The sequence below is a fragment of the Medicago truncatula genome, chromosome 3 (assembly GCF_003473485.1).
Source record: "Medicago truncatula cultivar Jemalong A17 chromosome 3, MtrunA17r5.0-ANR, whole genome shotgun sequence".
In the NCBI taxonomy this organism is placed as follows: Eukaryota; Viridiplantae; Streptophyta; class Magnoliopsida; order Fabales; family Fabaceae; genus Medicago; species Medicago truncatula.
The window spans coordinates 27,387,870-27,412,248 of record NC_053044.1 but is presented as its reverse complement, the minus strand read 5'-3'; the positions used below and the strand labels follow the sequence as shown (position 1 = coordinate 27,412,248).

Here is a 24,379-nt window from a genome sequence, read left to right as displayed (position 1 = left end):
TAAGCATATAGTATTTCTTTATTAGGAATGTCTTCAAGTTTAACCCTTCAAAAATAAAATCATTAGTCACCATCTAGATATTTATGTAAATATTTAATAAAAATTTATTTTACAACATAACATCGACCATTGTAATACTTTATTCGGTCTCATATATAAACAAATGTTGACCGTTTATACCATATTTATTGCTATTATTCATAAATTATCCTTGGATTAATATAGTTTGTATTTTCCAATAACTCTTGCTCTCATGAAACAATTTCTAATAAGGGGCAATTTGGAAAATACATTACTTATAAACTTAGTTTAACAGCTTTTCTTAAAGGATGTTTTTTTAATAGTGGCAATCCAAATTTTTTTAGTGAGTGAAACTTTACCTTCTTTTTAATTTTCCTTTCTCCTTCACTCATGGAAGATGAGTAGTTTTAAGTCTTTTTTTACCTTACCTAAAAAAAAAAAGTTATTTTTGACCTAAAAGTATTCCTATGTATCTTTTTCCTCATTTCTTTCAATCTAAATAATTGGGTTTCACATATATCAAGTTTTTTCTTGGTGTTTTTTTTTCCTTTTTGATTTTTTCCCCTGAGTGCGGCATTGTATAGTTCGTCATCTTGTGCGACATTGTTTGATTTTGTATCTTGTTGCGGTGTTAATTTGATTTCTATTAAAAGATCGTCAACGTTGCAGATCTGAAAACACGAGTATTTCGGTGACTTAGATCTTATCATTCATTTTTAGCATTTAGTTGTTGTATGCTATTAAATTGGGTATTGTGAGTTTGTTTGCAAATTCACCCTTTACATTTTTAGCGATGTTGAACATGTTATTGTATCTCTTGTACTCTATCAATTTAAAAATATCGCTTTGTTTTTGTAAAAAAAAACTAATGAAATACTTTTCCTAAAATAAAGTTAATGAATAAACAATATATTGTCTTATTTTGAGTATTTTTTTTATCATCAAAATACTTTTTTTACAAGTTTGATAATCAAAATTAAGTTAAGGGTTAATTAAGTAAATGATCCATATAAATATTCAGAATTTTATTTTTAGTCCATACAAAAACGTACTTTTTAGTCCATGCAAAATTTCTCATCAACATTTTTAATCCTTGTAAAAAATTTCATCAGTATTTTTAAATTTAATCCCTATAAAAAAATTATGGCAGCACTTTTGGTACATAAAGAGCTAAAAAAATATTATAGGGACTAAAAAGTATGCTTTTATTTTTAAGAGACTAAAAACGAAATCGTCAATATTTATGAGGGCGAGTTTTAGCATGGACCAATTGCATAATTTTCCCATCTTAGGCTCATTTATTTTTACGGGTCACTACCTTGTTTCTTTCGGTTATTACCTTTACATTACTTTTTTTTTTTTAAATCATTATACATATATATCACAGGTGTTAACAACAGAATTTTTTTCATTTTTAATAAAAAAATCACATGTATTATCAACACAAGCCAGTTTTCCGAACCCGAGCACATATTTTTGTGAACAATTGCATAAGGGATTTATCAAAAACCGAAAATAAACTTCTAAGACAGATTAAGTGTGAAAATAAGGATCGTGTAAACAAAATTTATTTATAATTTGAATTCATTTTAAAATAAATTAATATAAAAAATATGATATTATATTAAATTTAAAATATTGGTCATAGTTGAGCTTAACTCATTTGAACATTGCGTAATTTATGTTCGAACCCTGAATACTCCACTTATTCACCTTAAAGGTAAATTTTAATTACTGTACTATTTGACAACAAATGAATAGATGATGAGTACATACCCAAACAAAATTATTGAACAAATTTAACATATTTTTTTTAATATTTATTTTTTGTATTAACCATCCGTTATCAGAGAAAATGAACACTGATGATCCATAGTTTGACCAAGTTTGATTAAATTATTTCTTCACCAAACTATAATAATATTTATTAAAGACACGACAGAAAAATTTTAGCGGTGTTTTGTAAATCTTTCATTACATTACATTATCGTTAAATCCATTTTGTAAATCTTTCATGTTTTTCTTTTAGAAAAATCATCCTAAAAAAGAAAAATGTTTTTCTTTAAAAAAAAATCATGTAATGTGTAAAATATGTACAAGTTGCAGGTCAAAATATAATAAGACAATCCTAACCATTTGTATTATTTTATATTTAATCAACGGTTCAATCTAGATGAACCTAAGTTGGGGAAATTTTGCAATTGCCCCATGCTAAACATTGCCATTTATGAGACCATTACTTAATTAACCCTAGAAACGAAATCATATGATTTTTCACATATTTCACACTATTTTGTTAATAATTTTTTGTTGTTGTACAAACATAGCATTGAGCAAATCTCACCTAGCAAATGCAACCCAACCCCACAAATTGTCAAATGACGCCGTAAGTCACTCTTTTCTAATTTGCCTTTAGTAAGTTGGAGGGTCCTACAACTATAACTATAACTAGAAAGAATTAATGCCAAATTCCCAAGTTGGTAACAATATTTGAAATTAATTCAACGAAGACATTCTCTCTCTCTCTCTCTCTCTCTCTCATTCTCACAACATACATTTAATGCAAGTCTCTTTGTAGTTTTCAATGATCATTCATTCACCAAAGAGCCACTAGCTAAAACCCTCTTCCACCTTCCAGGTTACATATATTTTTTCTCATTTATAATTAGTCTCATCATCAAATGATCATGCATGTTCTAGCTTGATTATGAACACCACATTTGCAAAAACTGAACAATTTCAACTAAGTTTTTTACTTTGTTATTGCATTTGCATGCTTAATGTTATTTGATTTTGTTGGTTATAGATCATAGAAAAATGCCACAGGAGGGGTCACTATCACAAAACTCTTTTTTGATATCTCCTTCAAAGAGAGGATTGAAAGGTATAGTTTCTATGAACATCAAGGAAGCTTCATGTCCTGCCATAGAGGAGAGTTTCAACGATCATGATTTGGCTCATAGGAAAGCAGAAGAAGCAGGTAAATACATGCATTTCTTTTCCTTCTATCATCAATATTTACACCATGCCATATATACTTACTTGATTATCATTAATTACTAGTAACATTATTCACTTTATGCTAGATTTTTATTTTAACGTTGTAAATAAGAGTGTGGTATATATATAACATTCACTTTACCTGCACAAAGTATAAGTTCATCCAAAATTAGGAACCATGCATGTATATATAATTTAATTTCTTCTTCTTCTGTTTTTTTTTTTTTTTTTTGGAATTTGGAAGCGGGAACCAATGTACAAATTTATGAAAAAGAAAATTAAAGATATAATTTGTTGTCAAAAGTGATTAATTGACAAAAAAGATGCTAGAGTTGAGGCACAATTCTTGGTGTGATGTTTGTTTCTTATGGCCGTAGGAAAAGAAAAGACACAAATTTCATTTGATTCTTTTAATGTAATTTAATTTAATTTTGTTCGTAACTTTTTTTCTTCTTTTTGTCAACCAAATTATTACTTAGACCCCTTTAATTAACAAAAGCATAACAATTAAGGTAAAATAAACAAAAAGCAATAATTTGGTTTAGCATGTTAAACAAACAGTGGCATTGGCCACAAAAGAAAAAGAATGAGATGGTCCAAAAGATTATTTAGCAAAGCATGATAGAGAGCATTCAATGGGGGCATTATGTGTAGTACTAAATGGGAGTGGCACCCCACCACTCATCAACGGTGTAGGACTGTTCCCCTTGTCTCTAAGGATGGGTCCAATTTTTGTGACATCAAGTATATATCTTGGTAGAAATAATTCTAGAAAATAGTTTAGATCATCAAAATCTTTGACTTTAGTTATCGATTAAGACTTTGTAACTAAGCAAGAAGCATTATAATTTTAGTTGCATAATCAAATGTCACACTTTGCTACAACTAATGATAGAAAGTCTACTTTAACTTTTAACATTAATTAATATGTTGATATATATACATTCTATGATTGAATTTGAAGTAACAGAACAATAAGTCAAAGAGATAATAGAATCCCTCCCCCCTCCTTTCACTAATCTCAAGAGTGGATCAAATTATGATATTGATGATAGAGGCATTGAAATTATTTTGTTAATAGAAAATCACTAAAGTCTCATTTTGGTATTTGTATACATTTTAATGATAATCTAATTTATACATTTTAATTTATTGTATAATATTAGGTTATCATTGAAAGCTAAGCTAATAAAATAAGTTTTTTTTAACAAACAAAAATGTTATATATATATATAACTGTAGTTTATCCCACACAAGACGTGCAAAGGGGAACCACTCAAAAGTATTTACAAGATCAAAGTGCTAACTAAAACAAAGCAGCACCGATATAACAAAACAGACAAGAAATTACAAGTGGACGTCCATACAAAGGAGCGGTTGTGTCCACCAGTCATGATAGCTAAAAGGAAAAGTTGCATGTTTTGACTTTAACCATAAAAAAGATGTCATTTTAACCTTTTCTATGAGGGTGAAATGTGTCGATACCATATTATTGAACACACGTTCGTTTCTTTCCTTCCAAAGAATCCAAACTGAGGTAAACCAAATAATCCTGAAAAACATATGCGTAGATCTATGGCATTTTAATAAATTGAGTGAGGTGTTGATGAAGATCACGAGGTGAAAGCTAATAAAATAAATTTATTTTTATTTTTGAAAGAAAATTAAGTTTATCTTATCTATACATTCACTATCCATAAATATATATTTTATGATTAAATATTTGTAATATTAAATGCATATGAAAATGTAGTAGTAATTTTTTTTTATTATTTTAGTCTCAATTTAATGTTATATATTTTATAGCTTTTAATTTATGATTTCTCAGTCTCAATATAAAGATCTCTCAATATCAATTAATCACAAACTATCACCACATAGAAGTATATCTCACCACCAAAAAATCACAAACTATGTGTTTTTTTTTTGGGTTAATATGTTTTTACCCCCCTGTAATTTGGGCGAGTTCTGGTTTTCCCCCCTGTAAAAAAAAAAGTTTAGATTCCAACCCTGTAAAATAAGATTCTTTGGTTTTAGCCCCTGACCCATGTGACTGTACATAATTGCTGACGTGGCGAGCTAAGTGGCATGCTGACTGTGCATATCTGATTATGTGGCGTGCTGACTGTATAATTAATTTTTTTAATTTATTTAAAATATATATATATATAAATTTAAAAAAAAATCAGGATTTTTTTTATTACAAAAAATATTTTCTGAAATATATATTTTTCGAAAATTCCAAAATTTATAATTTAAGAAAAATATATATTTCAAAAGTTTTTAAAATTATTTTCGAAAATGTTGAAATATATATTTCAAAAAAAAAAATTCAAATTATTTTCGAAAATTTGGAATATATATTTTTTGAAGTTTAAAACAGATTTTTTTTGGAAAAAGAAGTTTTTAAAATTTTCTCAACAAAAAAAAATCTGGATACAAATTTATTTAAAAATTTAGATTTTTTTTAGAAATTTTTGTTACGATGTGTTACAGATTTGAGAATATTTTTTAGTATTTAAAAATGGAGGATAAAAAAAATCTGGAAGTTTTTTTAATATTTAAATTTATTCTTATCTATTTGTTACATGTGTTATTTGTATTAAAAATTGTGGGCATTTTTTAAAAGAAACAGCCAGCCCAAAAGCTGAAAGGGGTTGTTTTCTTTATATATATATTTCCAAAAATATTATATAAAAAAATTCATACACTTACTATATTTTGAAACTTTCAAAAAATTTAAAAAAAATTAAAATTAAATAAAAAATTTAAAAATATTCGAAAAAAATCCAAATTAATTTTTTTTCTTAAATTTTTATTTTTTTTAAAAAAATCCAATTTTTTTTTCGTTTTTTAAAAAAAAATGATTTTTTTTCTTGATTTTAAATTTTTGAAAATTAATTTTCAGTTTTTTTTTATCTTTTTAAAAATAATTTATTAAACCATTACACACATGTTAGATTTAAAAAAAAACTAAAATTAAAATAATTACACAGTGGCGTGCCACATCAGCGTCTGGATGGGGTCAGGGGTGTTTTGTGGAGAATCTTCATATTACAGGGGTGTTTTGTGGAGAATCTTTATATTATAGGGTTGGAATCTAAACTTTTTTTTTTACAGGGGGGTAAACCGGAACTCGCCCAAATTACAGGGGGGTAAAAACATATTAACCTTTTTTTTTTTTTTTTAAGTAAATCACAAATGTTATATGAAACTTCTATATATTCAACATTAAAGTCTAAAATAATATTCAACACTAAACTGTGTTAATTTAATCGTAAGAGATTGACTTTCTAACTTGACATGACTTAAATCCCATTGGAAACAACATATATAGAATCTCATGTTTAAGAAAATAATTTTTTACTTAAGAAAATAATATGATTTTAGTCCAAAATTAAAAGTTACATACACACATCATCTATATTTTGAAGAAAATTTCTACGGTACATTCACAAAGTGAGGTATATCGATACTCCTGCTTCATAATTTTATAAATTAAGGATTATTTTTATGTAATAAATAGCTTTTTGTCAATATTTATATTTTATAGAACATCATTTTATAAGAAAAAATATCATTTCATTATTTATAAGAATTATAGTAATTTTTTTTACATATTATCATAAACAATAATGAATGTTCTCGATTATGAGTGATAAAAATTCAAAAAATAATAATTTTATTTCGTTGACATTTTTGATGAATAAAATTTAGTTATTATAATTATAAATGATAAAAAATAATATTTTTCTTAATTTAAAGAGTGGGTGTACCGATACACTCAAATATACTGGGTGTACCATAAAATTTGCAGGGAAGACACAAATTAACTCTTCATAAATTATTAGCGATATCCGTGTGTCCGTGTCCATATCCGTAGTTCATCCGCAGCACAAAGAATCTCTGATGGAAGTATTGTTGTTGTGTTTGTTTTGGTGTAAGCAGCTTCAAGGAGATACGAAGCATCAGAATGGCTACGTCAAATAGACAACGTTGCATGTTCATTGTTACCACCAAAACCCTCAGAACAACAATTTTGTCTTTCACTCCGCAATGGTCTCATTCTCTGCAACGTCCTCAACAAAGTGAATCCTGGTGCTGTTGTTAAAGTCGTGGACAATCCAGCACTTGCTGCTGCTGCTTCAGTTGAAGGAGCAGCACATTCTGCTATTCAGTATTTTGAGAATATGAGAAACTTTCTTTATGCTGTTAAGGATATGCAACTCTTGACTTTTGAAGCTTCTGATTTAGAGAAGGTGACTCAATCATTTCCCCTATTTCTTCTTTAATTAATTTGTTTGTTTGTTTTTTGGATTGGTGTTTTGAAACTTGAAAATGCAGGGAGGATCATCAAATAAAGTTGTGGACTGCATTCTATGTTTAAAAGGATACTATGAATGGAAACTATCTGGTGGAATTGGTGTGTGGAGATATGGTGGAACTGTGAGGATTACTTCCTTGCCAAAGATGTCTCCATCTTCCTCCGTAGTTGGCAGTGAAAGTGCTGATGATTCACTGGACGAGTCTGAGTCATCACAGTATGAACATCTGCTTGAATTTCTTCACCTATCTGAAGAGTTTTTGAATGAAGAAACCAAGACTACCAATGTTCTTGCTTTCCTTTTTGATCACTTTGGACTCAGACTTCTTCAGGCTTATCTTAGAGAGACGGATGGGATTGATGATCTGCCTCTGAATACAATGGTCGGTAAGATCTTTACTGGTTTGTTGCAATGTTGTATATTACTGATTATTAGATGACTATGTAGAAAATGAGTATATTAATCACTAAATATGTAAAATGTATTTATTTATAAAAGGGTAGGATTGATCTCGAGTATGACTCATATTTGCCGATAAGTGGACAGTAGCTCGAGCATAGCAGTACGATTCAGGGAAAACTTGCAAACATGATTGTAGTATTTAAAAATTGCGTTGTACTCTGCGATCCTAAGGATTGCATAATCGAAAAACTACAAAAGACCCTATGTTGTTAGAGACGTATGCGAAATTGGCTGAACTTTGTGCGTTTATTTATCTATTTTCATAACAATAGGAAAATATAATGCTAACAGAATTGAAATGCAGTTGAATACATAACAATTTCAAATATGAATATTGTTTTAAAGGAACATCTATATATAAATTCCTTTGGTTCCTGCCGTCCTAATTCTGATTTCATTTGGGTGACAATTTGTAGGTAATTGATGCCTTACTCGGCAAGGTAGTCAAGGATTTCTCTTCTTTGCTTGTTTCTCAAGGCGCTGAGGTACTACATAAATAAAAATTATGTATTTCTACTTTCCCAGCTACACAATTGGCGTTGATTTATCATTTTCCTTTTCCATACTGTAAAAGGGTTTATTAAAATATGCACACTTCACAACAATTTTCTGCAGCTTGGACTTTTCCTGAAGAAAATATTAAAAGGGGATATTGGCTGTCTCTCAAGGAGGGAGTTTGTAGAAGCTATCTCACTATATCTTAATCAAAGAAGTAGTTTGGCATCAAATGATTTCTCCAAATTCTGCAGTTGTGGTGGAAAACGTGACAGTGTTCGACAAAATGTCAATTATTCTGCCAAATATGCTGAAGTAATCAATACTCAACAGAAACAACTTGAGGTATAATTTGGATAACATGACTGACTTCCCTTGTTGCTCAAATGTATGAGTTTAGATTAACAGTTTAGCACCACACACTGTAAGTTTGATTTTCTTTCTACAGACGGTGAAATACTATTTTGAAGATACAAAACTGGAAGTCAAACAAATTCACTCAGAGTGGGAACAAGAATTGATTAGGCTAGGTAATCTTGTATGACTTAGTTTTAATTACCTTGTGTATTATGTAAATCTTACCTGTATGCTGACTTGAGTTCATGTCCTACTCAGAGCATCATGTCAAGAGCCTTGAAGTGGCATCCTCTTCTTACCACAAAGTTTTGGAAGAGAACCGTTCTCTTTACAATCAAGTACAAGACCTCAAAGGTACATAAGAAATTCTTACGACGCTTCTTAGCAATGAATTTGATGAATTGATTAATGAATTTTCTGTCTGTCATACAGGAGCTATTAGGGTCTATTGTAGAGTCAGACCCTTCTTACCGGGACAATCAAATGGACAGTCGACAGTTGACTATATTGGAGAAAATGGAGACATGATGATTGTAAATCCAATCAAGCAAGGAAAAGATGCAAGAAGGGTATTTTCATTCAATAAGGTGTTTGGTACAAGTGTAACACAAGGTATTCTAATTTTTAATACCTTGTTGCAAAAGGTATACTGTAAAGGGCCACTTATCTTCTACATGTATCTTACTATATATATGCCCATCTCATTGAAGACTTGTCTACTGAAACATTAGTAGCAAGGGGTTGAAAATCCCAGTACAAATTTTTACGTTCTGCTAGATCGTATTTGTTATAGTTTGAAGCTCTTTATGATGTTTTCTTCTTTGTCATCTGCAGAACAAATTTATGCCGACACTCAACCATTGATCAGGTCTGTTTTAGATGGTTATAATGTATGTGTCTTTGCATATGGGCAGACCGGTTCAGGGAAGACCTACACAATGGTATTATATACACATGCATTATATTTATAGTATATTTCACATAATATACGTTGCTGCATTCGTTTTTATTCTTATATATGTACCTATATTAACGTGATTAATTGCATGTATAGAGTGGCCCTGATCTGTCAGCTGAAGATACATGGGGTGTAAACTATAGAGCTTTGCGTGATTTATTTTATATATCAAAGGAAAGGTCAGATTCCATAATATACGAAGTTTTCGTCCAGATGATTGAGATATACAATGAACAAGTGAGAGATTTATTAGTCAGTGATGGCTCTAACAGAAGATATCCTTTGAGCAAGCAGTGCTTCTGTGATAACTCTTAAGTTTGTATTGTATAGATATTATCTGTAGCATTTATTTTATAGTTTCTGCAGTTCCTTAACAAGATATACATTAGATGTACGAAACACTTCCCAACTAAACGGACTCAACGTGCCAGATGCATATTTAGTTCCCGTTACTTGTACACGAGATGTTTTATATTTAATGAGAATTGGTCAGAAAAACCGCACTGTTGGTGCTACAGCCCTAAATGAGAGAAGCAGCCGTTCTCATAGGTAAAATTCCATCTTCACTGACTTGAATCATCTACAGCCGGCTGCACCATAAAGTCGATTGTAGAGGACCAAATTTTCATCTTCATGAATATAGATGGTTAAATAATAACAATCAGATTTTTATTTGATAAAATTATTGATCTGATCGTATTGCAGTGTTTTGACCGTTCATGTTCGAGGCAGGGAGTTAGTTTCTAACTCCATACTTAGGGGTTGTCTCCATCTTGTGGATTTGGCTGGTAGCGAGAGAGTTGACAAATCTGAAGCTGTTGGTGAGAGACTAAAGGAGGCCCAACATATTAATAGATCACTTTCAGCACTTGGAGATGTTATTTCTGCTTTGGCACAAAAAAGTCCACATATCCCTTACAGAAATAGCAAGCTCACACAAGTTTTACAAGATTCTTTAGGTAACAGATTTTCATTTATTTGTTCCCCCTCTTACAATGTTCTACTTCAGATTTTAGCACCATGTATACAATTTTTCTTTGAATATGATAACAATGAATTTGGTTAGTGCCGAAGGTTTATGCTCGATTTAACTTCTGTACTAATAAAGTAATCCATGTTTCTTTTGTTGTTTTATCGATAGGAGGGCATGCAAAAACTTTGATGTTTGTTCATATAAACCCCGAACTTAATGCTATCGGGGAGACAATTAGCACACTCAAGTTTGCTGAAAGGGTTGCATCCATTGAACTTGGGGCTGCTCAATCTAATAAAGAAACTGGAGAAATTCGAGAACTGAAGGAAGAGGTTCGATCTTCGGTCATAAACTGTGCTACTTTGAATTTAATAAACACAACAAAGTCCATACAGAGCTTGCTCTGGCTTTAAACGGGGCCCCGCAAGTGGGCGGTGGGATTGTTCCCCTCGGATTAGTCGATTCTTGGATCGGATACCGAGTTTTCAAAAAATAAAAAAATAAACACAACAAATAAAGTCAATTGGTTTTTTTTCTTTCTTTCAGATATCAAGTCTCAAACAGGCGTTGGAGAGAAAAGAAACAGAACTGGAGCAGTTGAAAGCTGGGAATGCTCGAAACATTTCAGAGTCTCCAAAACGAAGAGCTGTTTCACCTTACCATTTGCCCAGATATGGCACCAGTGGCAGCATGAAGCCTGAAACTAGTCAACGAGTCATGGATGATAGAAATCTTGAGGTTATTGAATAATTCCGTACTCAATTCTATAGGAATCTGTATAAGAGTTCATTTGGAAACCATGCCATATCGAATCATAATTTGTACATTCTCTCAATAACTTCATCTGAAACTATATTTTCAGGCTAGAAGTTGCTCGTCGGGTAAGCAAAGGAGGTCAAGGTTTCCCTCGGCATTTATGGACAAGGAGTCCATGCCAAAAATGTCCCTTCTCACCGAAGAAAAGTTAGCGGGCTCAGGAAAAGGAAGATCACCGTCGCCTCCAGTTAGAAGATCAACATCTACCGATAGAGGGTCAGTCATAAAAAACAAGGTCAAAAGCGACACAACAGACAACCAACCAGTATTAAAGCATCCATTTCCAGCTAGAGTGCCTGTTAACAAATTTCTTGGCACAATGCCAATGGCTGCAGCCCTTGAAAATAATGCAAGATTGCATTTGAATTCACCTGAGCCAGTAAAATATGAAGAGGAACAATTCAAGCAAGCACTTAGTGCGGTAAGACAAGGCGGTGTTAGAAAAAGCAAGGTTGAAAGCAAGGCAAAGACCAAACATCATCAACTATCTCCCTTTAAGATTCAAAAGTCTGACTTGATCCCAACATTTATTTCTGGCATGGAGACACCTCCAAAGAGTGATCACTCTGATCCCGAAAATGATCTTAGATTTGTTGACTCTTCTGTTCATGGTGCTTTAAATCTCAGTAAGATACGTCAGAACTTTCCAAGGAATTTTCAGAACCTTGAATCAAGGTATGGCTAACAGTAGCATGAAGACACTTTGCTTTTCTTGTCCTTAGCAACATTACTAGTGGTAATAGAACTTTTTTATCATATGCAGAAGAACAATGCAAGGAGGAGAGCCTTTATCAGCTAGCAAAGTTGATAACAAACTTTTGAATGGTTCAGCAAGCAATCATAAAGAAGGAAATAATACATCCATGCCTGAATTTAGAAGAAGCCGATCTACTCCACGCGGAAATTTTTTTGGTTTATCTTGAGGTTTTTGTGTTAAACAGATACATAATTTTTAAAAAATATATTTATTTTTGTACATGAACTACTAAAGATGTTGGAGTTCCAGCTCACACAATTTTATACACTTTTGAAGTCTTTGAGGTTAATGTGTGCTACCTATAACCTATCTCTTGTATTCTGGGCATGCTTTGAAATTTAAACTTTGTATATCAATATATATATATATTTCTATGCCATTGAGTTTTCTAGTGACTGTGTTCTAAAGTTGTTAGCTAAAATATTATCTCTCTTAGTCTGGTTACTCATTTATTTTTATCCTCAATCATTTATTTTTCCTTTCCAATTGATTTGCTGAGGTTGGCTTTTGTTTTGTAAATAAAACAATGGAATACTGTTTAAATTGAAGATGGTAATGCAAATAATTAGGTCTTCTTTTTATTATTGTAAGAACAGTAATCAACTTCAAAGAGAATTGTGTGATGTTAAATTCATAATTGAATATGTATTATTAAAAAAAAATTGGCAGTTGGAAATTTTTATTAATAACAAGTGGCACTAGTGACCATTTTACAAATGTCTCCGAGAGAATTCGAACTCATTATCTTGAGGTTATAAGGATGGACTCTTGCCACTGAGCTAACACCTCAAGAGTTGTTGAGTATGCATAAAAGTATTCTCAAAAGAGACATAAAGACAGAGAAATAGGTAACTTTTAATATATATATATATATATATAGAGAACATATCTAGTGAGAATGAGTTTGTTATGTGAGAATGTGAGAATGGTTTATCAACCATTAGATTAAAAAGTAAAGACTGGGATTAAAAGTGACTAATGTGTAACCAAACTCACTCAATTTCTTGTACGCCTTTCATTCTGCGTGTTAACTTTTCTTCTTCCCCCTCAACATCGATGTTCTTCTCCGGCGACCCCAACCTTCACCGGCGCAAAGTCCGCCGCCGCAACCTTCCACCACCGTGCCGCCACCTTCCTACACCCATTCAAGGTCGGCAACCCATTCACGGTCATTCCAAAAAAGACTTTCTTCTTCCACGGTCGGTAACCGATACAGCAGTACATTTGATGCAAAGCCTTTGAATTCAATTATGTTTGTTTGTTTTGGATCTATATAAACACAATTTCCTTGGAAAAAAATGGAAATTGGGAATCACGTTGAGTTTTGAAATGGGTCAGTTTTTAATGTTGAGATTTGAAAATCCAAGTCTTGCATTTAGAGGAAACTGCAAGACCAAAATAATTCAGCCATCAAGATCAAAATAAATGGTCTAGATTAAAAAACTTATTTTAGTTAACACATATGTCTTTCCACATGCTATCCTCAATCCATTCAACTTCTCATCTTCTCTAATTTCAATCCTTTGTTGTTGCTTTCCAGATTGTTCACGTCCCTCTTCATCACCATAGTCATATCAAAATCATAGTATTTTAATTGAAGATAAATAAAAAATAATGCTTCTTTTTTTTTCCATAAATTAATTGGATTATAGGAAATGTTCAATTTACAATAAACCAGAAACAGTGAGGGGAATTCAAAAGCAAAATAAGTTTTTTACCAAATTCAGAAATAGTGAGTAAATTGGATCGGAAATGAAATGACCATATTTCTTCTCTCACATTTACCTTTCTTCTTCACCGTATCTGCAACCAGTTTCCTCTAAATGCAAGACTTGGATTTTCAAATCTCAACATTAAAAACTGACCCATTTCAAAACTCAACGTGATTCCCAATTTCCATTTTTTTCCAAGGAAATTGTGTTTATATAGATCCAAAACAAACAAACATAATTGAATTCAAATGCTTTGCATCAAATGTACTGCTGTATCGGTTACCGACCGTGGAAGAAGAAAGTCTTTTTTGGAATGACCGTGAATGGGTTGCCGACCTTGAATGGGTGTAGGAAGGTGGCGGCACGGTGGTGGAAGGTTGCGGCGGCGGACTTTGCGCCGGTGAAGGTTGGGGTCGCCGGAGAAGAACATCGATGTTGAGGGGGAAGAAGAAAAGTTAACACGCAGAATGAAAGGCCTACAAGGAATTGAGTGAGTTTGGTTACACATTAGTCACTTTTAACCCCAGTCTTTACTTTTTAATCTAATGGTTGATAAACCATTCTCACATTCTCACATAACAAACTCATTCTCACTAGATATGTTCTATATATATATATATATATATATATATATATATATATATATTCTCATTCTGATAATTAAAGTGGGTATCTAGTATCATGATCCATTACAATTAATTCAATGGGGCTTGCTATTGGCTTTTGATCCAACTTATTTATTCAAGACTTTAATGGATCACATGGATGATCCAGATTTTGGGCCAACCATTCTAGTCAAAGAACAAACTCATAGTGAAAACGAACCATTTGATTTTTGATTGACAGATCCTTGCACAGCAAGTTGCATTGTGCTATACATATGTGTATGCACTATAAAATGTGCTCCTTGAAGGATTCTTACCCCTTCATGGGGGCAAGACAAGGCTAAGAGTATTAGGTTGAGGTAGCACCAACATCTGCAATACTTCAATCATCATCAACTTTTATCGATTTGGTTCCTCCGTAGTCCCTCCAACTTCATCAACAAAATCTCAATTATATTGTCTAAAGAATTAAGATTTGGCTAAAGAAGATGGAAGGACTGAAGAGGATCAACGTCCATACTTTCATACAACATTATGTTGGAAATTGGTGGGAGTCCAATTGTTTTTTTGGACACAACTTAAAATGATTCGGATCCTCTTCCACGCTACAACGATGTACTAATTTATATTTTAACTCTACCGCATGCGAACACACTTTTTTGCACAATTTTTTTTGTTGCACTGTGGAAGAGGACCCAAATCATACTCAAGAAAGTTACAAGTCAAATTGATGCTAAGAAGTTGAAATGGCTTTAAAGAACAATGACAGTGATTATTACCTTGTCAAGGATTAACACCTTTGGTTAAGATGATATCATTAGTTTCTTATTGAGGAAACTAGAGGGCAGGATTATCCATAATGCACAACTAGGACATCCAATTTGATGCCAAACTGGAAATTCATTATTAGTAGGGTCCATGCATGTTTCTTCAGAATGTAAGAAGTGCAACATATTACATGGATATGGATGGAGCATCATGATCCACTCCATTGGAGCTTAATAACGTGACAACAAATTAGTCATGTCAATGCTTCCATTGGATCAAGGTCAATGTCACATGGGATGGGATCAGAATACATGAACTGTACTGTCTAAGTACAATGAAGCCTACAACATTTTGTGTGCCTAGTCTAGGAAATCTGCTGCTCATATAATATGGAAAGGATTTCATGGTGCTTCTTCTATGCAAGTATTAACTAACATTGTCTTGCAAATTATGCTGCTAGCACTATAGGAACAGATGCTAGTTGAGTCAGTATTTCATAATGGAATAGAAGAGTCTAAGCCTAGTTGGATGCACTAAATATTTTAAAAACTGAATCAGTCATTGAACAGCTTTAAGATTTACTGATTGAACCAAGTTAAATCAATGATAATTAAATTTTATATAATACATTTTAAATAATAAATTAATTTAAATATTAAAATCGAACTGATTTTGTATAGCTAAATCTTAGTTGTTAGTATATTATGCTAGTAGCTAGAATTTAAACTTTGAACCTTCTTTTCAAACTCCTAGGACTATTTCAGTTCAACCACTTGAGTTACGTCTTGGGGACAAAAATCCTAGCTTCTTTATCAAAAATAAAATAAAAAAATCCTAGCTTCATAGAAGCATGTAAATTTATGTTTTAATGTTAACCTTTATGACTGACTACTTGAAAAAAAGCATGTAAATTGTCCTCGTGAGCATAACTCAGTTGGCAGAGACATGCACTGTTATATGCAGGGGTCGGGGTTCGAACCCCGGACACTCCACTTATTCACTTTCAAAAAGTTGAATTCTAGCCACCAGACTACTTGACCAAGAAAAAAGCATGTAAATTTATGTTTTAATACTAACCTTTAATGGATAGATCTAATGGGAAAATTTTACTTTCCTTATTGTCATGTGAAAAAGATTATCTCACTTGTATGTGTGTGAATACAACATGTATGTATGGTGTGTGTGTGTGACTTTGTGTATAATAAGAGTCAATTTTTATATAAGAGTAAGAGAAAGATCATTAGATCTATCAATTGATGGTTAAAATTAAAATAATAAAGTCATGTAATTTTTTAAGTCATGCAACTTCTTAAAGTCATTATTTGACCATTAAAAACTTTTAATCCTAACCACAAATGTATATTTGTATGGTCAAGATTTATTTCTTTGTCACAATGTCACTCAATAATATATTATGTATGTATAAAATTTGAATGTAACCAATCTTAATATCTATATATAAGATTGCATGATTCAAATAAGCTCATCTAGTAATCTCACCAAATCCCATCTCCTATGCTCATGTAGAAATTTTTAATTGCTGGAAAGTCTCTCAGCCAGCACATGCATGACCATCAGTCATGTGATATTGAACATGGGACCATGTGAAAACTGTTTTGAAAGGCTGGCTTGGATGTGCCTTTGTAATTGTGTGGGGATGAGAGAGAGAGTGAGAGAGAGAGGGAGAAGGAGTCAAGGAGTATTGTTCTCAATGAAAAAAAATACAAATACTAATATCCAAAATTGCCAATCATTGTTTCAGCTTCTTCAAGCCCTGAGGTCACTCTCATCCACATGTTTTGTAGCAATCCACTATCTGGAAGTCACACCAAGAAAGTTTAAACACTTAAATTGCATGCAACACAACAAAATGTTACTAATCTACTTAGTCATTCATTCATTTAATGCATACACTTGAAATATAAAAAATATAATATAGAAGTATAGAAACTAAAGTTGTTATGTACATGGCTATGTAGGAAAGTAATATTTATTCATATATACTCAATATATGAATTCTTGAAATATTCAATCACTATATCAAATTACATTAAAATAGTAGAAAATCATCACACTAGATTGCCATAAAATCACTAACTAATAATTCAAGCTCTAATTTGGCATTGCATTAGACTATGTACAAATGGAATGAAGCACAGCTTCTCCACGACACTCTGACACCGGTAATAATTTAAGAAAATAGAAGTTATCCAATATAATTGCATATATCGGTGTTGTACACATTTAGACATCAAACATCCCTTCATTCTGAGGTGTCGGTGCTACATAGAACTAATCTGACATGCATACTTGATCAACTGATTGAATTAACCATCTGAGAAATTATAGGAGCAAGTAGAAGATCCATGTAAAAGCACATTCTTAGGAGGTGGTGGAGAACTATGTGATTGTGATGTTAAACCTCCTAATTTCAATACATCAGAGTCAGCTCTTGATGTTTCAACAGGTCTAATTTCTTTGAGCATTGCAACAATATCTTTCATTGCTGGACGGTCAGCAGCTCTAGTGCTTACACATAGAAATGACACTGCTAAAGTTTGTAGCATTTCATGCATGGTAGTGTCAGCCCTTCCTCTAAGTTTTGTGTCAAGAATTTCAGAAGGGTCTCCTTTGCTAGATAAATGATTCCTAACCCATTGAACCATGTTTGAACCCCCTGGAAGACTTGGATCTAAAGGGTGCCTTCCTGTTAGGACTTCAAGTAGAACCATACCATAACTGTAAACATCACTCTTCTCAGTTATAGGCTGCATTGATGCATGTTCTGTGATTAACAAAATAAATAACAAATTAGAATTCTATTAAAGGGTTAACAAATAGTGAAAAAATTACTTAATTGTGACCCTGTTTGGATAAACACCTTAATTAAGTTCTTGTCATATAAGTGCTTATGTATAAGTTATTTCTATAACAAATGAATAAAGTAAAGTGAAACTGTTTATATAAGTAATAAGCTGTTTTCATAAGCTATCCTGGAGAGCTTATGGAAATAAGTTGCAAAAATCGTAAGTTGTTTCCATAAGCTCTCGCAAACAGTTTCACAAGTACTTATGTCAGTAGATAAGCTTAAATAAGCCAATCCAAATATGCCTAGGTGTAATTTTAGTAGGACAAAAAAAGAATATGTACCAGGAGCCATGTATCCATATGAACCAGCAAGGTAATGATGTCTTTGGATTGGCTTGGAATTAGTATTGTCATCATTTTCAGCTGCAGTTCTTGCCAAGCCAAAGTCAGCTAGGTAAGGTTGATATCCAGGACCTAACAGAACATTCATGGCTTTGACATCTCCATGCATGATAGCAGGAACACAATCATGATGCAAATATGAAAGTGCATGAGCCACACCTAATATAACATCATATCTTGTTTCCCATTCTGCTTTTCCTTTTCCTGAACCATGAAGTAATGAACTGAGGCTTCCATTGGGGAGATAGTCATAAAACAGTAGCTTCAGGTTCCTGTTGGATCCCCAACCAAGAAGCCTAATGATATTCTTGTGTCTGATTGAACCTAAGGTTTGGATTTCAGAATTGAATGCTCCTGACTCTTCTGATGACCACATCTTTTTAACTGCAAGTGTTTCGCCGTTCGGAATTGTTACCTTGTAAACAACTCCTGAACTTCCGGTGCCAATCACATTGGATGATGTAAGATTCAAGACTATGTCATCAATCGAGAGTTCAAACTTTTGATACAAAGTCACCTCCCAGCTTTCATTTTCAATGATCACTTTGTTCGCCATATGCGAACGAATCAAGACATAGACTGTGAGCAGGACTAGTACTGCACTTGTGCTTAAAAGAATGGACATTACAGATTTCATAACTGATTTTGCATGACCTTTGGATTCTATTCTATCAGAAGGATTTACAACACCACTGGCAATGTAAAGACCTTCATTTTCGGCAAGATCACTGAGAGGGAGATTATGGAAGAATGGTGTGTTAGGTAACTTACCAGAGAAGGCATTGAAGGAAACATTTAAGGAAACAAGATTTTGAAGGTCAGATAGAGGATCTAAATTCCCTGAGAGTTTGTTATGTGAGAGATCAAGCACACTTAGTTTGCTAAGACTAGAGAATTGTGATGGAATTTCACCAGAGAAATGGTTGAAGCTGAGATTAAGAGAGATTTCTAGTGAAGGAATTAGACTCAATTCCTTTGGAATTTCTCCTGTGAAACTATTGCTTCCAAGGTCTAGAAGCTGTAGTTTAGAGCAAGATAAGATCTCCGATGGAATTCTTCCACTTAGTCGATTCTTTCCTAAGTTTAGTTTGCTTAGCTCGACTAATGAACCTATTGTGTGACTCAATTCACCTGATAGCCTATTGTCTGACAAGTCAACCAATTGAAGGCTTTTAGGAAGAGAATCTGGGACCGAACCGGCGAGACTATTGGAATGAAGGTCAAGAAACTCAAGATTTTGACATCCAGAAAGTGTTGTAGGAATCTCTCCAACAAGATGGTTGTTGCTAATATCAACAAAATTCAAATTATTCAAGTTTCCAATCTCATTTGGAATGTTACCTGATATTCTATTGTGATTCAACCTAAGCCTATAGAGGTTTGTGCAGTTTCCTATATCAGGTGGTATAAAGCCTGACAAATCATTGGAAATAAGCAAAAGTTTTGTGAGATTCCTCAAATTAAAAAGTGTTTTTGGTATTGGACCAATCAAATTATTGTATGAAAGATCAAGTGACTGAAGTTCTTGACAATCTGAAAGACTATCTGGGATTTTTCCTGTTAACTTGTTCTGCCATGCAAAGAACAAATTCAAGTTTCTCAAATTGCCAATAAGAGGAGGAATCTCACCAGTGAGAGCATTGTTGTCAATTTCAAGTTGAGTCAAAGAAGTGCAATGTGAAATCTCAGGAGGTATGATACCTGAGAGATGATTGACACTCAATTGAAGCTCTTGAAGATTTGAAAGCTCGCCGAGAATCTTCGGTATGCTACCTGTTAAAAGATTTTCTGAAAAATCTATAAGTTGAATCTCTCTGCATCTTCCAATCTCTTCTGGAATAGTACCTACTAAATTGTTCTGCCATAGAAGTAAACTCTTCAGCTTGTTAAGGTTTCCAATTTGAGCTGGAATTGAACCTGAGAGAGAGTTCTGATACAAATAAAGGTGCTGCAACTCACTGCAATTTCCAATCTCTTGAGGAATTGAGCCTGACAATAGAGTTGTGTAAATAGCTATGGTTTTGATTCTTTTCAGCATTTGGATTGAAGAAGGAATGCTTCCTGAAATACTTGTTTCTGCAAGGCCTAATAAGATCAAGTTTGTGCAGTTTCCAATCTCCAAAGGGATCTCACCCTTGAGATTTTTATTTCCACCAGCTCTAAACACTTGAAGCTTGTTCAAAAAACCAATACTCTTTGGAATTTCACCACTCAAATGATTATCATAGAGTGTAAAGTTCACAAGACTTGATAGATTTCCAATGTTGGATGGAATGTTTCCTTCAAAGAAATTTGTATGAAGAAACAAACTCTCAAGTTTGTTTAGCTTGCAAATTTCTTCTGGTATTTCACCAAGTAGAGAATTTCCACTTAGATCAACAAAGATAAGCTCTTGATAGTCTCCAATCTCTTTTGGTATCTTTCCTGTGATGTTTGTTGATGAGAGGATGAGAGACTTTAAGGACTTCAGAGATTGAAAATTTGAAGGTAATGAGCCTTCTAAGTTCATTGACTTCAAGTTTATCTCTATCACATCTCCCTGTGAATTGCAAAACACTCCAAACCAATTGCAAGGTGTTGTGGATGAAGACTTCCATGATGATAATGCATCTAACTCTAAAGTATTGTTTAAACTGTTTTTCCATGTTAAAAGAGCTTGTCCTTGCTCATTAAGTGAGTAAGAGTAACAAAATGGAATGAGAAGAAAAGAGTTTAATAAGAGAAGTAAGGTGAAGGTGAAGGAGAAGTTTTTGGGAGAAAGTGAGAGATTCCTTAAGTTTTCAGGCATTGTTGAGAGAAGAGGACTGTTGATTTGTTTTGGGATTGTAGAGGGGGAAAACCCATGTTTTGTTTATAGAGGAAACAAGAGTTGAAGCTCTTGTTTCAAGAGCCAGCTTCTTTATTTCTTTTTATTATTGTAAATTGATTATTTAATATTAATTGTATGAATAGATCATGTTTTCATGGTCAATAATAATCATATACATGTTCATGTTGCTTTTCATTTAGGTCAACTTTTTATTTTATATTTGGATATTATTCACTTTTCATCTTATGGATTTTTCACTTTCTGAATAGATTCCATCTTTTTATTCTTTCTTGTTATTTACTGTTTCACTAATAGTAAAATGTTAGGGGGAAAAATGGTGGAACTGAAAATCATGTGAAGAAGTTTTTGCTCCCCACATGGGCACTAGTAATATTTTCTGCATTATTTGGTCACTACTTTCTATCCTTCCTATATGTTAGTGTCTATGGTAGGAAAAAAACAAAGCATATGTCAGTATCTCTATACACTAGGAATTTGTATGTAGATAGATATAGGATAGGACTAATGGGAAATTAAGTTGAGTGTTTCACCAGTTATACTATGTTTATCATAAAACAGTTGGGACATTATGAATATTTTGAATGTTATTTATTTTGGTCTGTTTTAGTGGTCCACCTATTTTATGTGGTACATGTTGTTGAGCCATAACCATTCATATGGTTGCTACCTTGTGCCTTTCCAAACTATAAATGGAACATGCAAAGAGATGCTGAGTTTGATTCCACAGTCAAAATGTAAAAATTAATGAGTATTCTATTGGAGACAATTTTTTTTAGAGTGAATAGTTATTTTCGTCTTTGAAATTGTAACCATATGTAAAATTTGACCTTAACTTTTAAGAATTAGCAATTTCGTCAAAAACATTGTAACATGATAATAAAAATAGCCATTCTTGGAGTTTAGTTGTAAAACAACATATGAATATGTAACAATCCGGAACAGTATATGGTGCTGTAACAGCATCCTGCGATAACAGATCTCAGTCGTCCGATCTTTAATTGATGGTTGAGATCAAACTGTGTAAAAACTGGATAAATAAATTTGAATTGTTGAATCATTTTTCTACTATTCAGATCAGCTACTGCGTGTAACTGCGTGAAGCATTTACAACAAGCGATCTAGGTCTGTAACAATCCACACACACTTCAGATCACTGCTACAACTCTAGGGATGAAATTAACGTATAATTTTGCTCAGTGAAAGTCTAAGAGTTACTTTTTCTTTTCCAAATTTTAAAGCTAAAGTAACTCCTACACATTTACCCAACAAAAAAGTAACAAGTAATTTTGTCCTCATAGATGTGGCAGTGATGTAGAGTCCACATGGAATGTAACATCTTCATTTGACGTCCATGTGTAACACCCCATTTTCTCAACATAAAAATTTCATTTAAATAATCAGAGTAATCCACATAAACGGAATGCTACACTTCTTAAAATCATAAACAGAAATAAATAACAATTTATTCTTCAAAAATTCAACAATATATTTAGTACTTTGCAGCGGAGTTAATTCAACAACATAAATAGTCTTTGGCACGAAGGCCTCACCATAACATCTCATAAAATCAATTCAACAGCTTATTCATGAAAATTCATAAGTAATACGAAAGGAATAGAAAAACATGCAACAAAGTTCCCATCCCGTTACGTATCAGAGCACCTAAAGACACACGTGAGAGATAGCCTACTCACGACAGCAACCTACTCTGGATCACCTGCAAGTTACTCATACGAAGAGCAACATTTCCAAACAGAAGGGATGAGATTTCACAAAACAATAATATTAAGCATATAATTCAACAATTATATTTAACAACCTAAAATCATCACAATATTCATCATAGATAATAAGATATCATATATCACATCTTTAATAGTTCATATAAAGAATCACAGCTTCAACAACTTGGCAACTTAAACATCTTTGACTCGACAAATGCGACTCCAACTCGACTATGCAACTTAGACCTCTTATATGCATGTGGTACCAATGCAGGGCATCAAGCCCCCAACGTATTTGAGCGTAAATAGGCTCCCAGGGCATCAAGCCCTCAACTTAATTGAGCAAAGGCTCCAGGGCATCAAGCCCCCAACAATGAAATGCTAATGCATGGACTCGACCTCTTAAACATCTTAAATCGACAACCTCTTATATAATCCAATAATTTGGAACTTCATCATCTTAATCAACTTAGACCGACTCATGCAGCTTAGTTAAATAACGATAGCAACATAGGTAGTATACAAAACAGCATGACATAATAATATCAAATGCAAGTCAACAACATCTTAAATATTCAATTATACTTCAAATAATGCACATAACATAATATCACATCATAATCAACATCAACACATCTTAAACAGCTTCACAGATTATAATTAATATTATATTCAACCTCCATTCCTACCCCAAGGATCAACTCACAACATGGGTTAAGTACTCTTAGACACCTTAATTGAACTCATAGTACTTCTAGTTTTGAGGGTTGGAATTATCCCATAAGTTTTGGATTAATTTAGAAACGGTTATGCTGAATTTTCATAAGGTTTCACTAAGACCTCCTTGGAGTATTTTCATCATATCTCAAAAACTAAAAATCATTTTCAAGTCAAACCAAAGCCATTGGAAAGCTAACAAAATTATCTAAAACTTTCATGTTTACACCGAAAGCAAATTCAAAACAGAAAAGGGTGAAAATTACGAATATTTTCCAGATTTGCCTGCCAGAAAATCGGTGGCCGATTTTTGTCGAACCAAAGCTAGAAAATCAGCTCAGAAATCGGTGGCCGATTTTGGAAACTCGGGGGCCGATTTTGAGCTTCACAGCAGTTCAAAAATCAGTTTAACAATGCGTTATTCACTTAAGAATCACTCTTAATTCACTAGACTCAAACACAAACTCTCAAATTTGTTATGAAACTTAACCTATGATTATTCTACAACCTGAACATCAATTCTTAACACAATTACCATGGTTTCTACACTTTTATAATCAAACTCAACAATGGAAAACCTAATTCCCAAATCTCAAATTAAACCTCCAACATGTTAAATCTAATTATCAGAATCATAGGCTTAGGAAGA

The 24,379-nt window shown here is 32.7% G+C and overlaps 2 protein-coding genes across 2 annotated transcripts; one reads left to right on the top strand and one right to left on the bottom strand.

Annotated features, from left to right (window-relative positions):
- The first annotated feature begins 2,496 nt into the window (after nucleotides 1-2,496).
- On the top strand, nucleotides 2,497-12,555 carry LOC11443558 (kinesin-like protein KIN-14F). The gene is made up of 17 exons (XM_024779679.2): nucleotides 2,497-2,659; nucleotides 2,828-3,001; nucleotides 6,970-7,280; nucleotides 7,366-7,728; nucleotides 8,225-8,293; nucleotides 8,424-8,648; nucleotides 8,752-8,833; nucleotides 8,919-9,014; nucleotides 9,093-9,272; nucleotides 9,495-9,601; nucleotides 9,715-9,893; nucleotides 10,003-10,167; nucleotides 10,324-10,577; nucleotides 10,760-10,923; nucleotides 11,138-11,329; nucleotides 11,454-12,082; nucleotides 12,171-12,555. Exons 2-17 carry the CDS (start codon nucleotides 2,839-2,841, stop codon nucleotides 12,328-12,330), a joined length of 3,339 nt encoding a protein of 1,112 aa, XP_024635447.1. The 5' UTR covers nucleotides 2,497-2,659; nucleotides 2,828-2,838; the 3' UTR covers nucleotides 12,331-12,555.
- Nucleotides 12,556-17,223: 4,668 nt separating this feature from the next.
- Nucleotides 17,224-21,371, bottom strand: LOC11439607 (LRR receptor-like serine/threonine-protein kinase). Its single transcript, XM_003600364.4, has 2 exons — nucleotides 18,400-21,371; nucleotides 17,224-18,034 (listed from the first exon to the last, which is right to left on the bottom strand). Exons 1-2 carry the CDS (start codon nucleotides 21,245-21,247, stop codon nucleotides 17,577-17,579), a joined length of 3,306 nt encoding a protein of 1,101 aa, XP_003600412.2. The 5' UTR covers nucleotides 21,248-21,371; the 3' UTR covers nucleotides 17,224-17,576.
- Nucleotides 21,372-24,379: the final 3,008 nt, after the last annotated feature.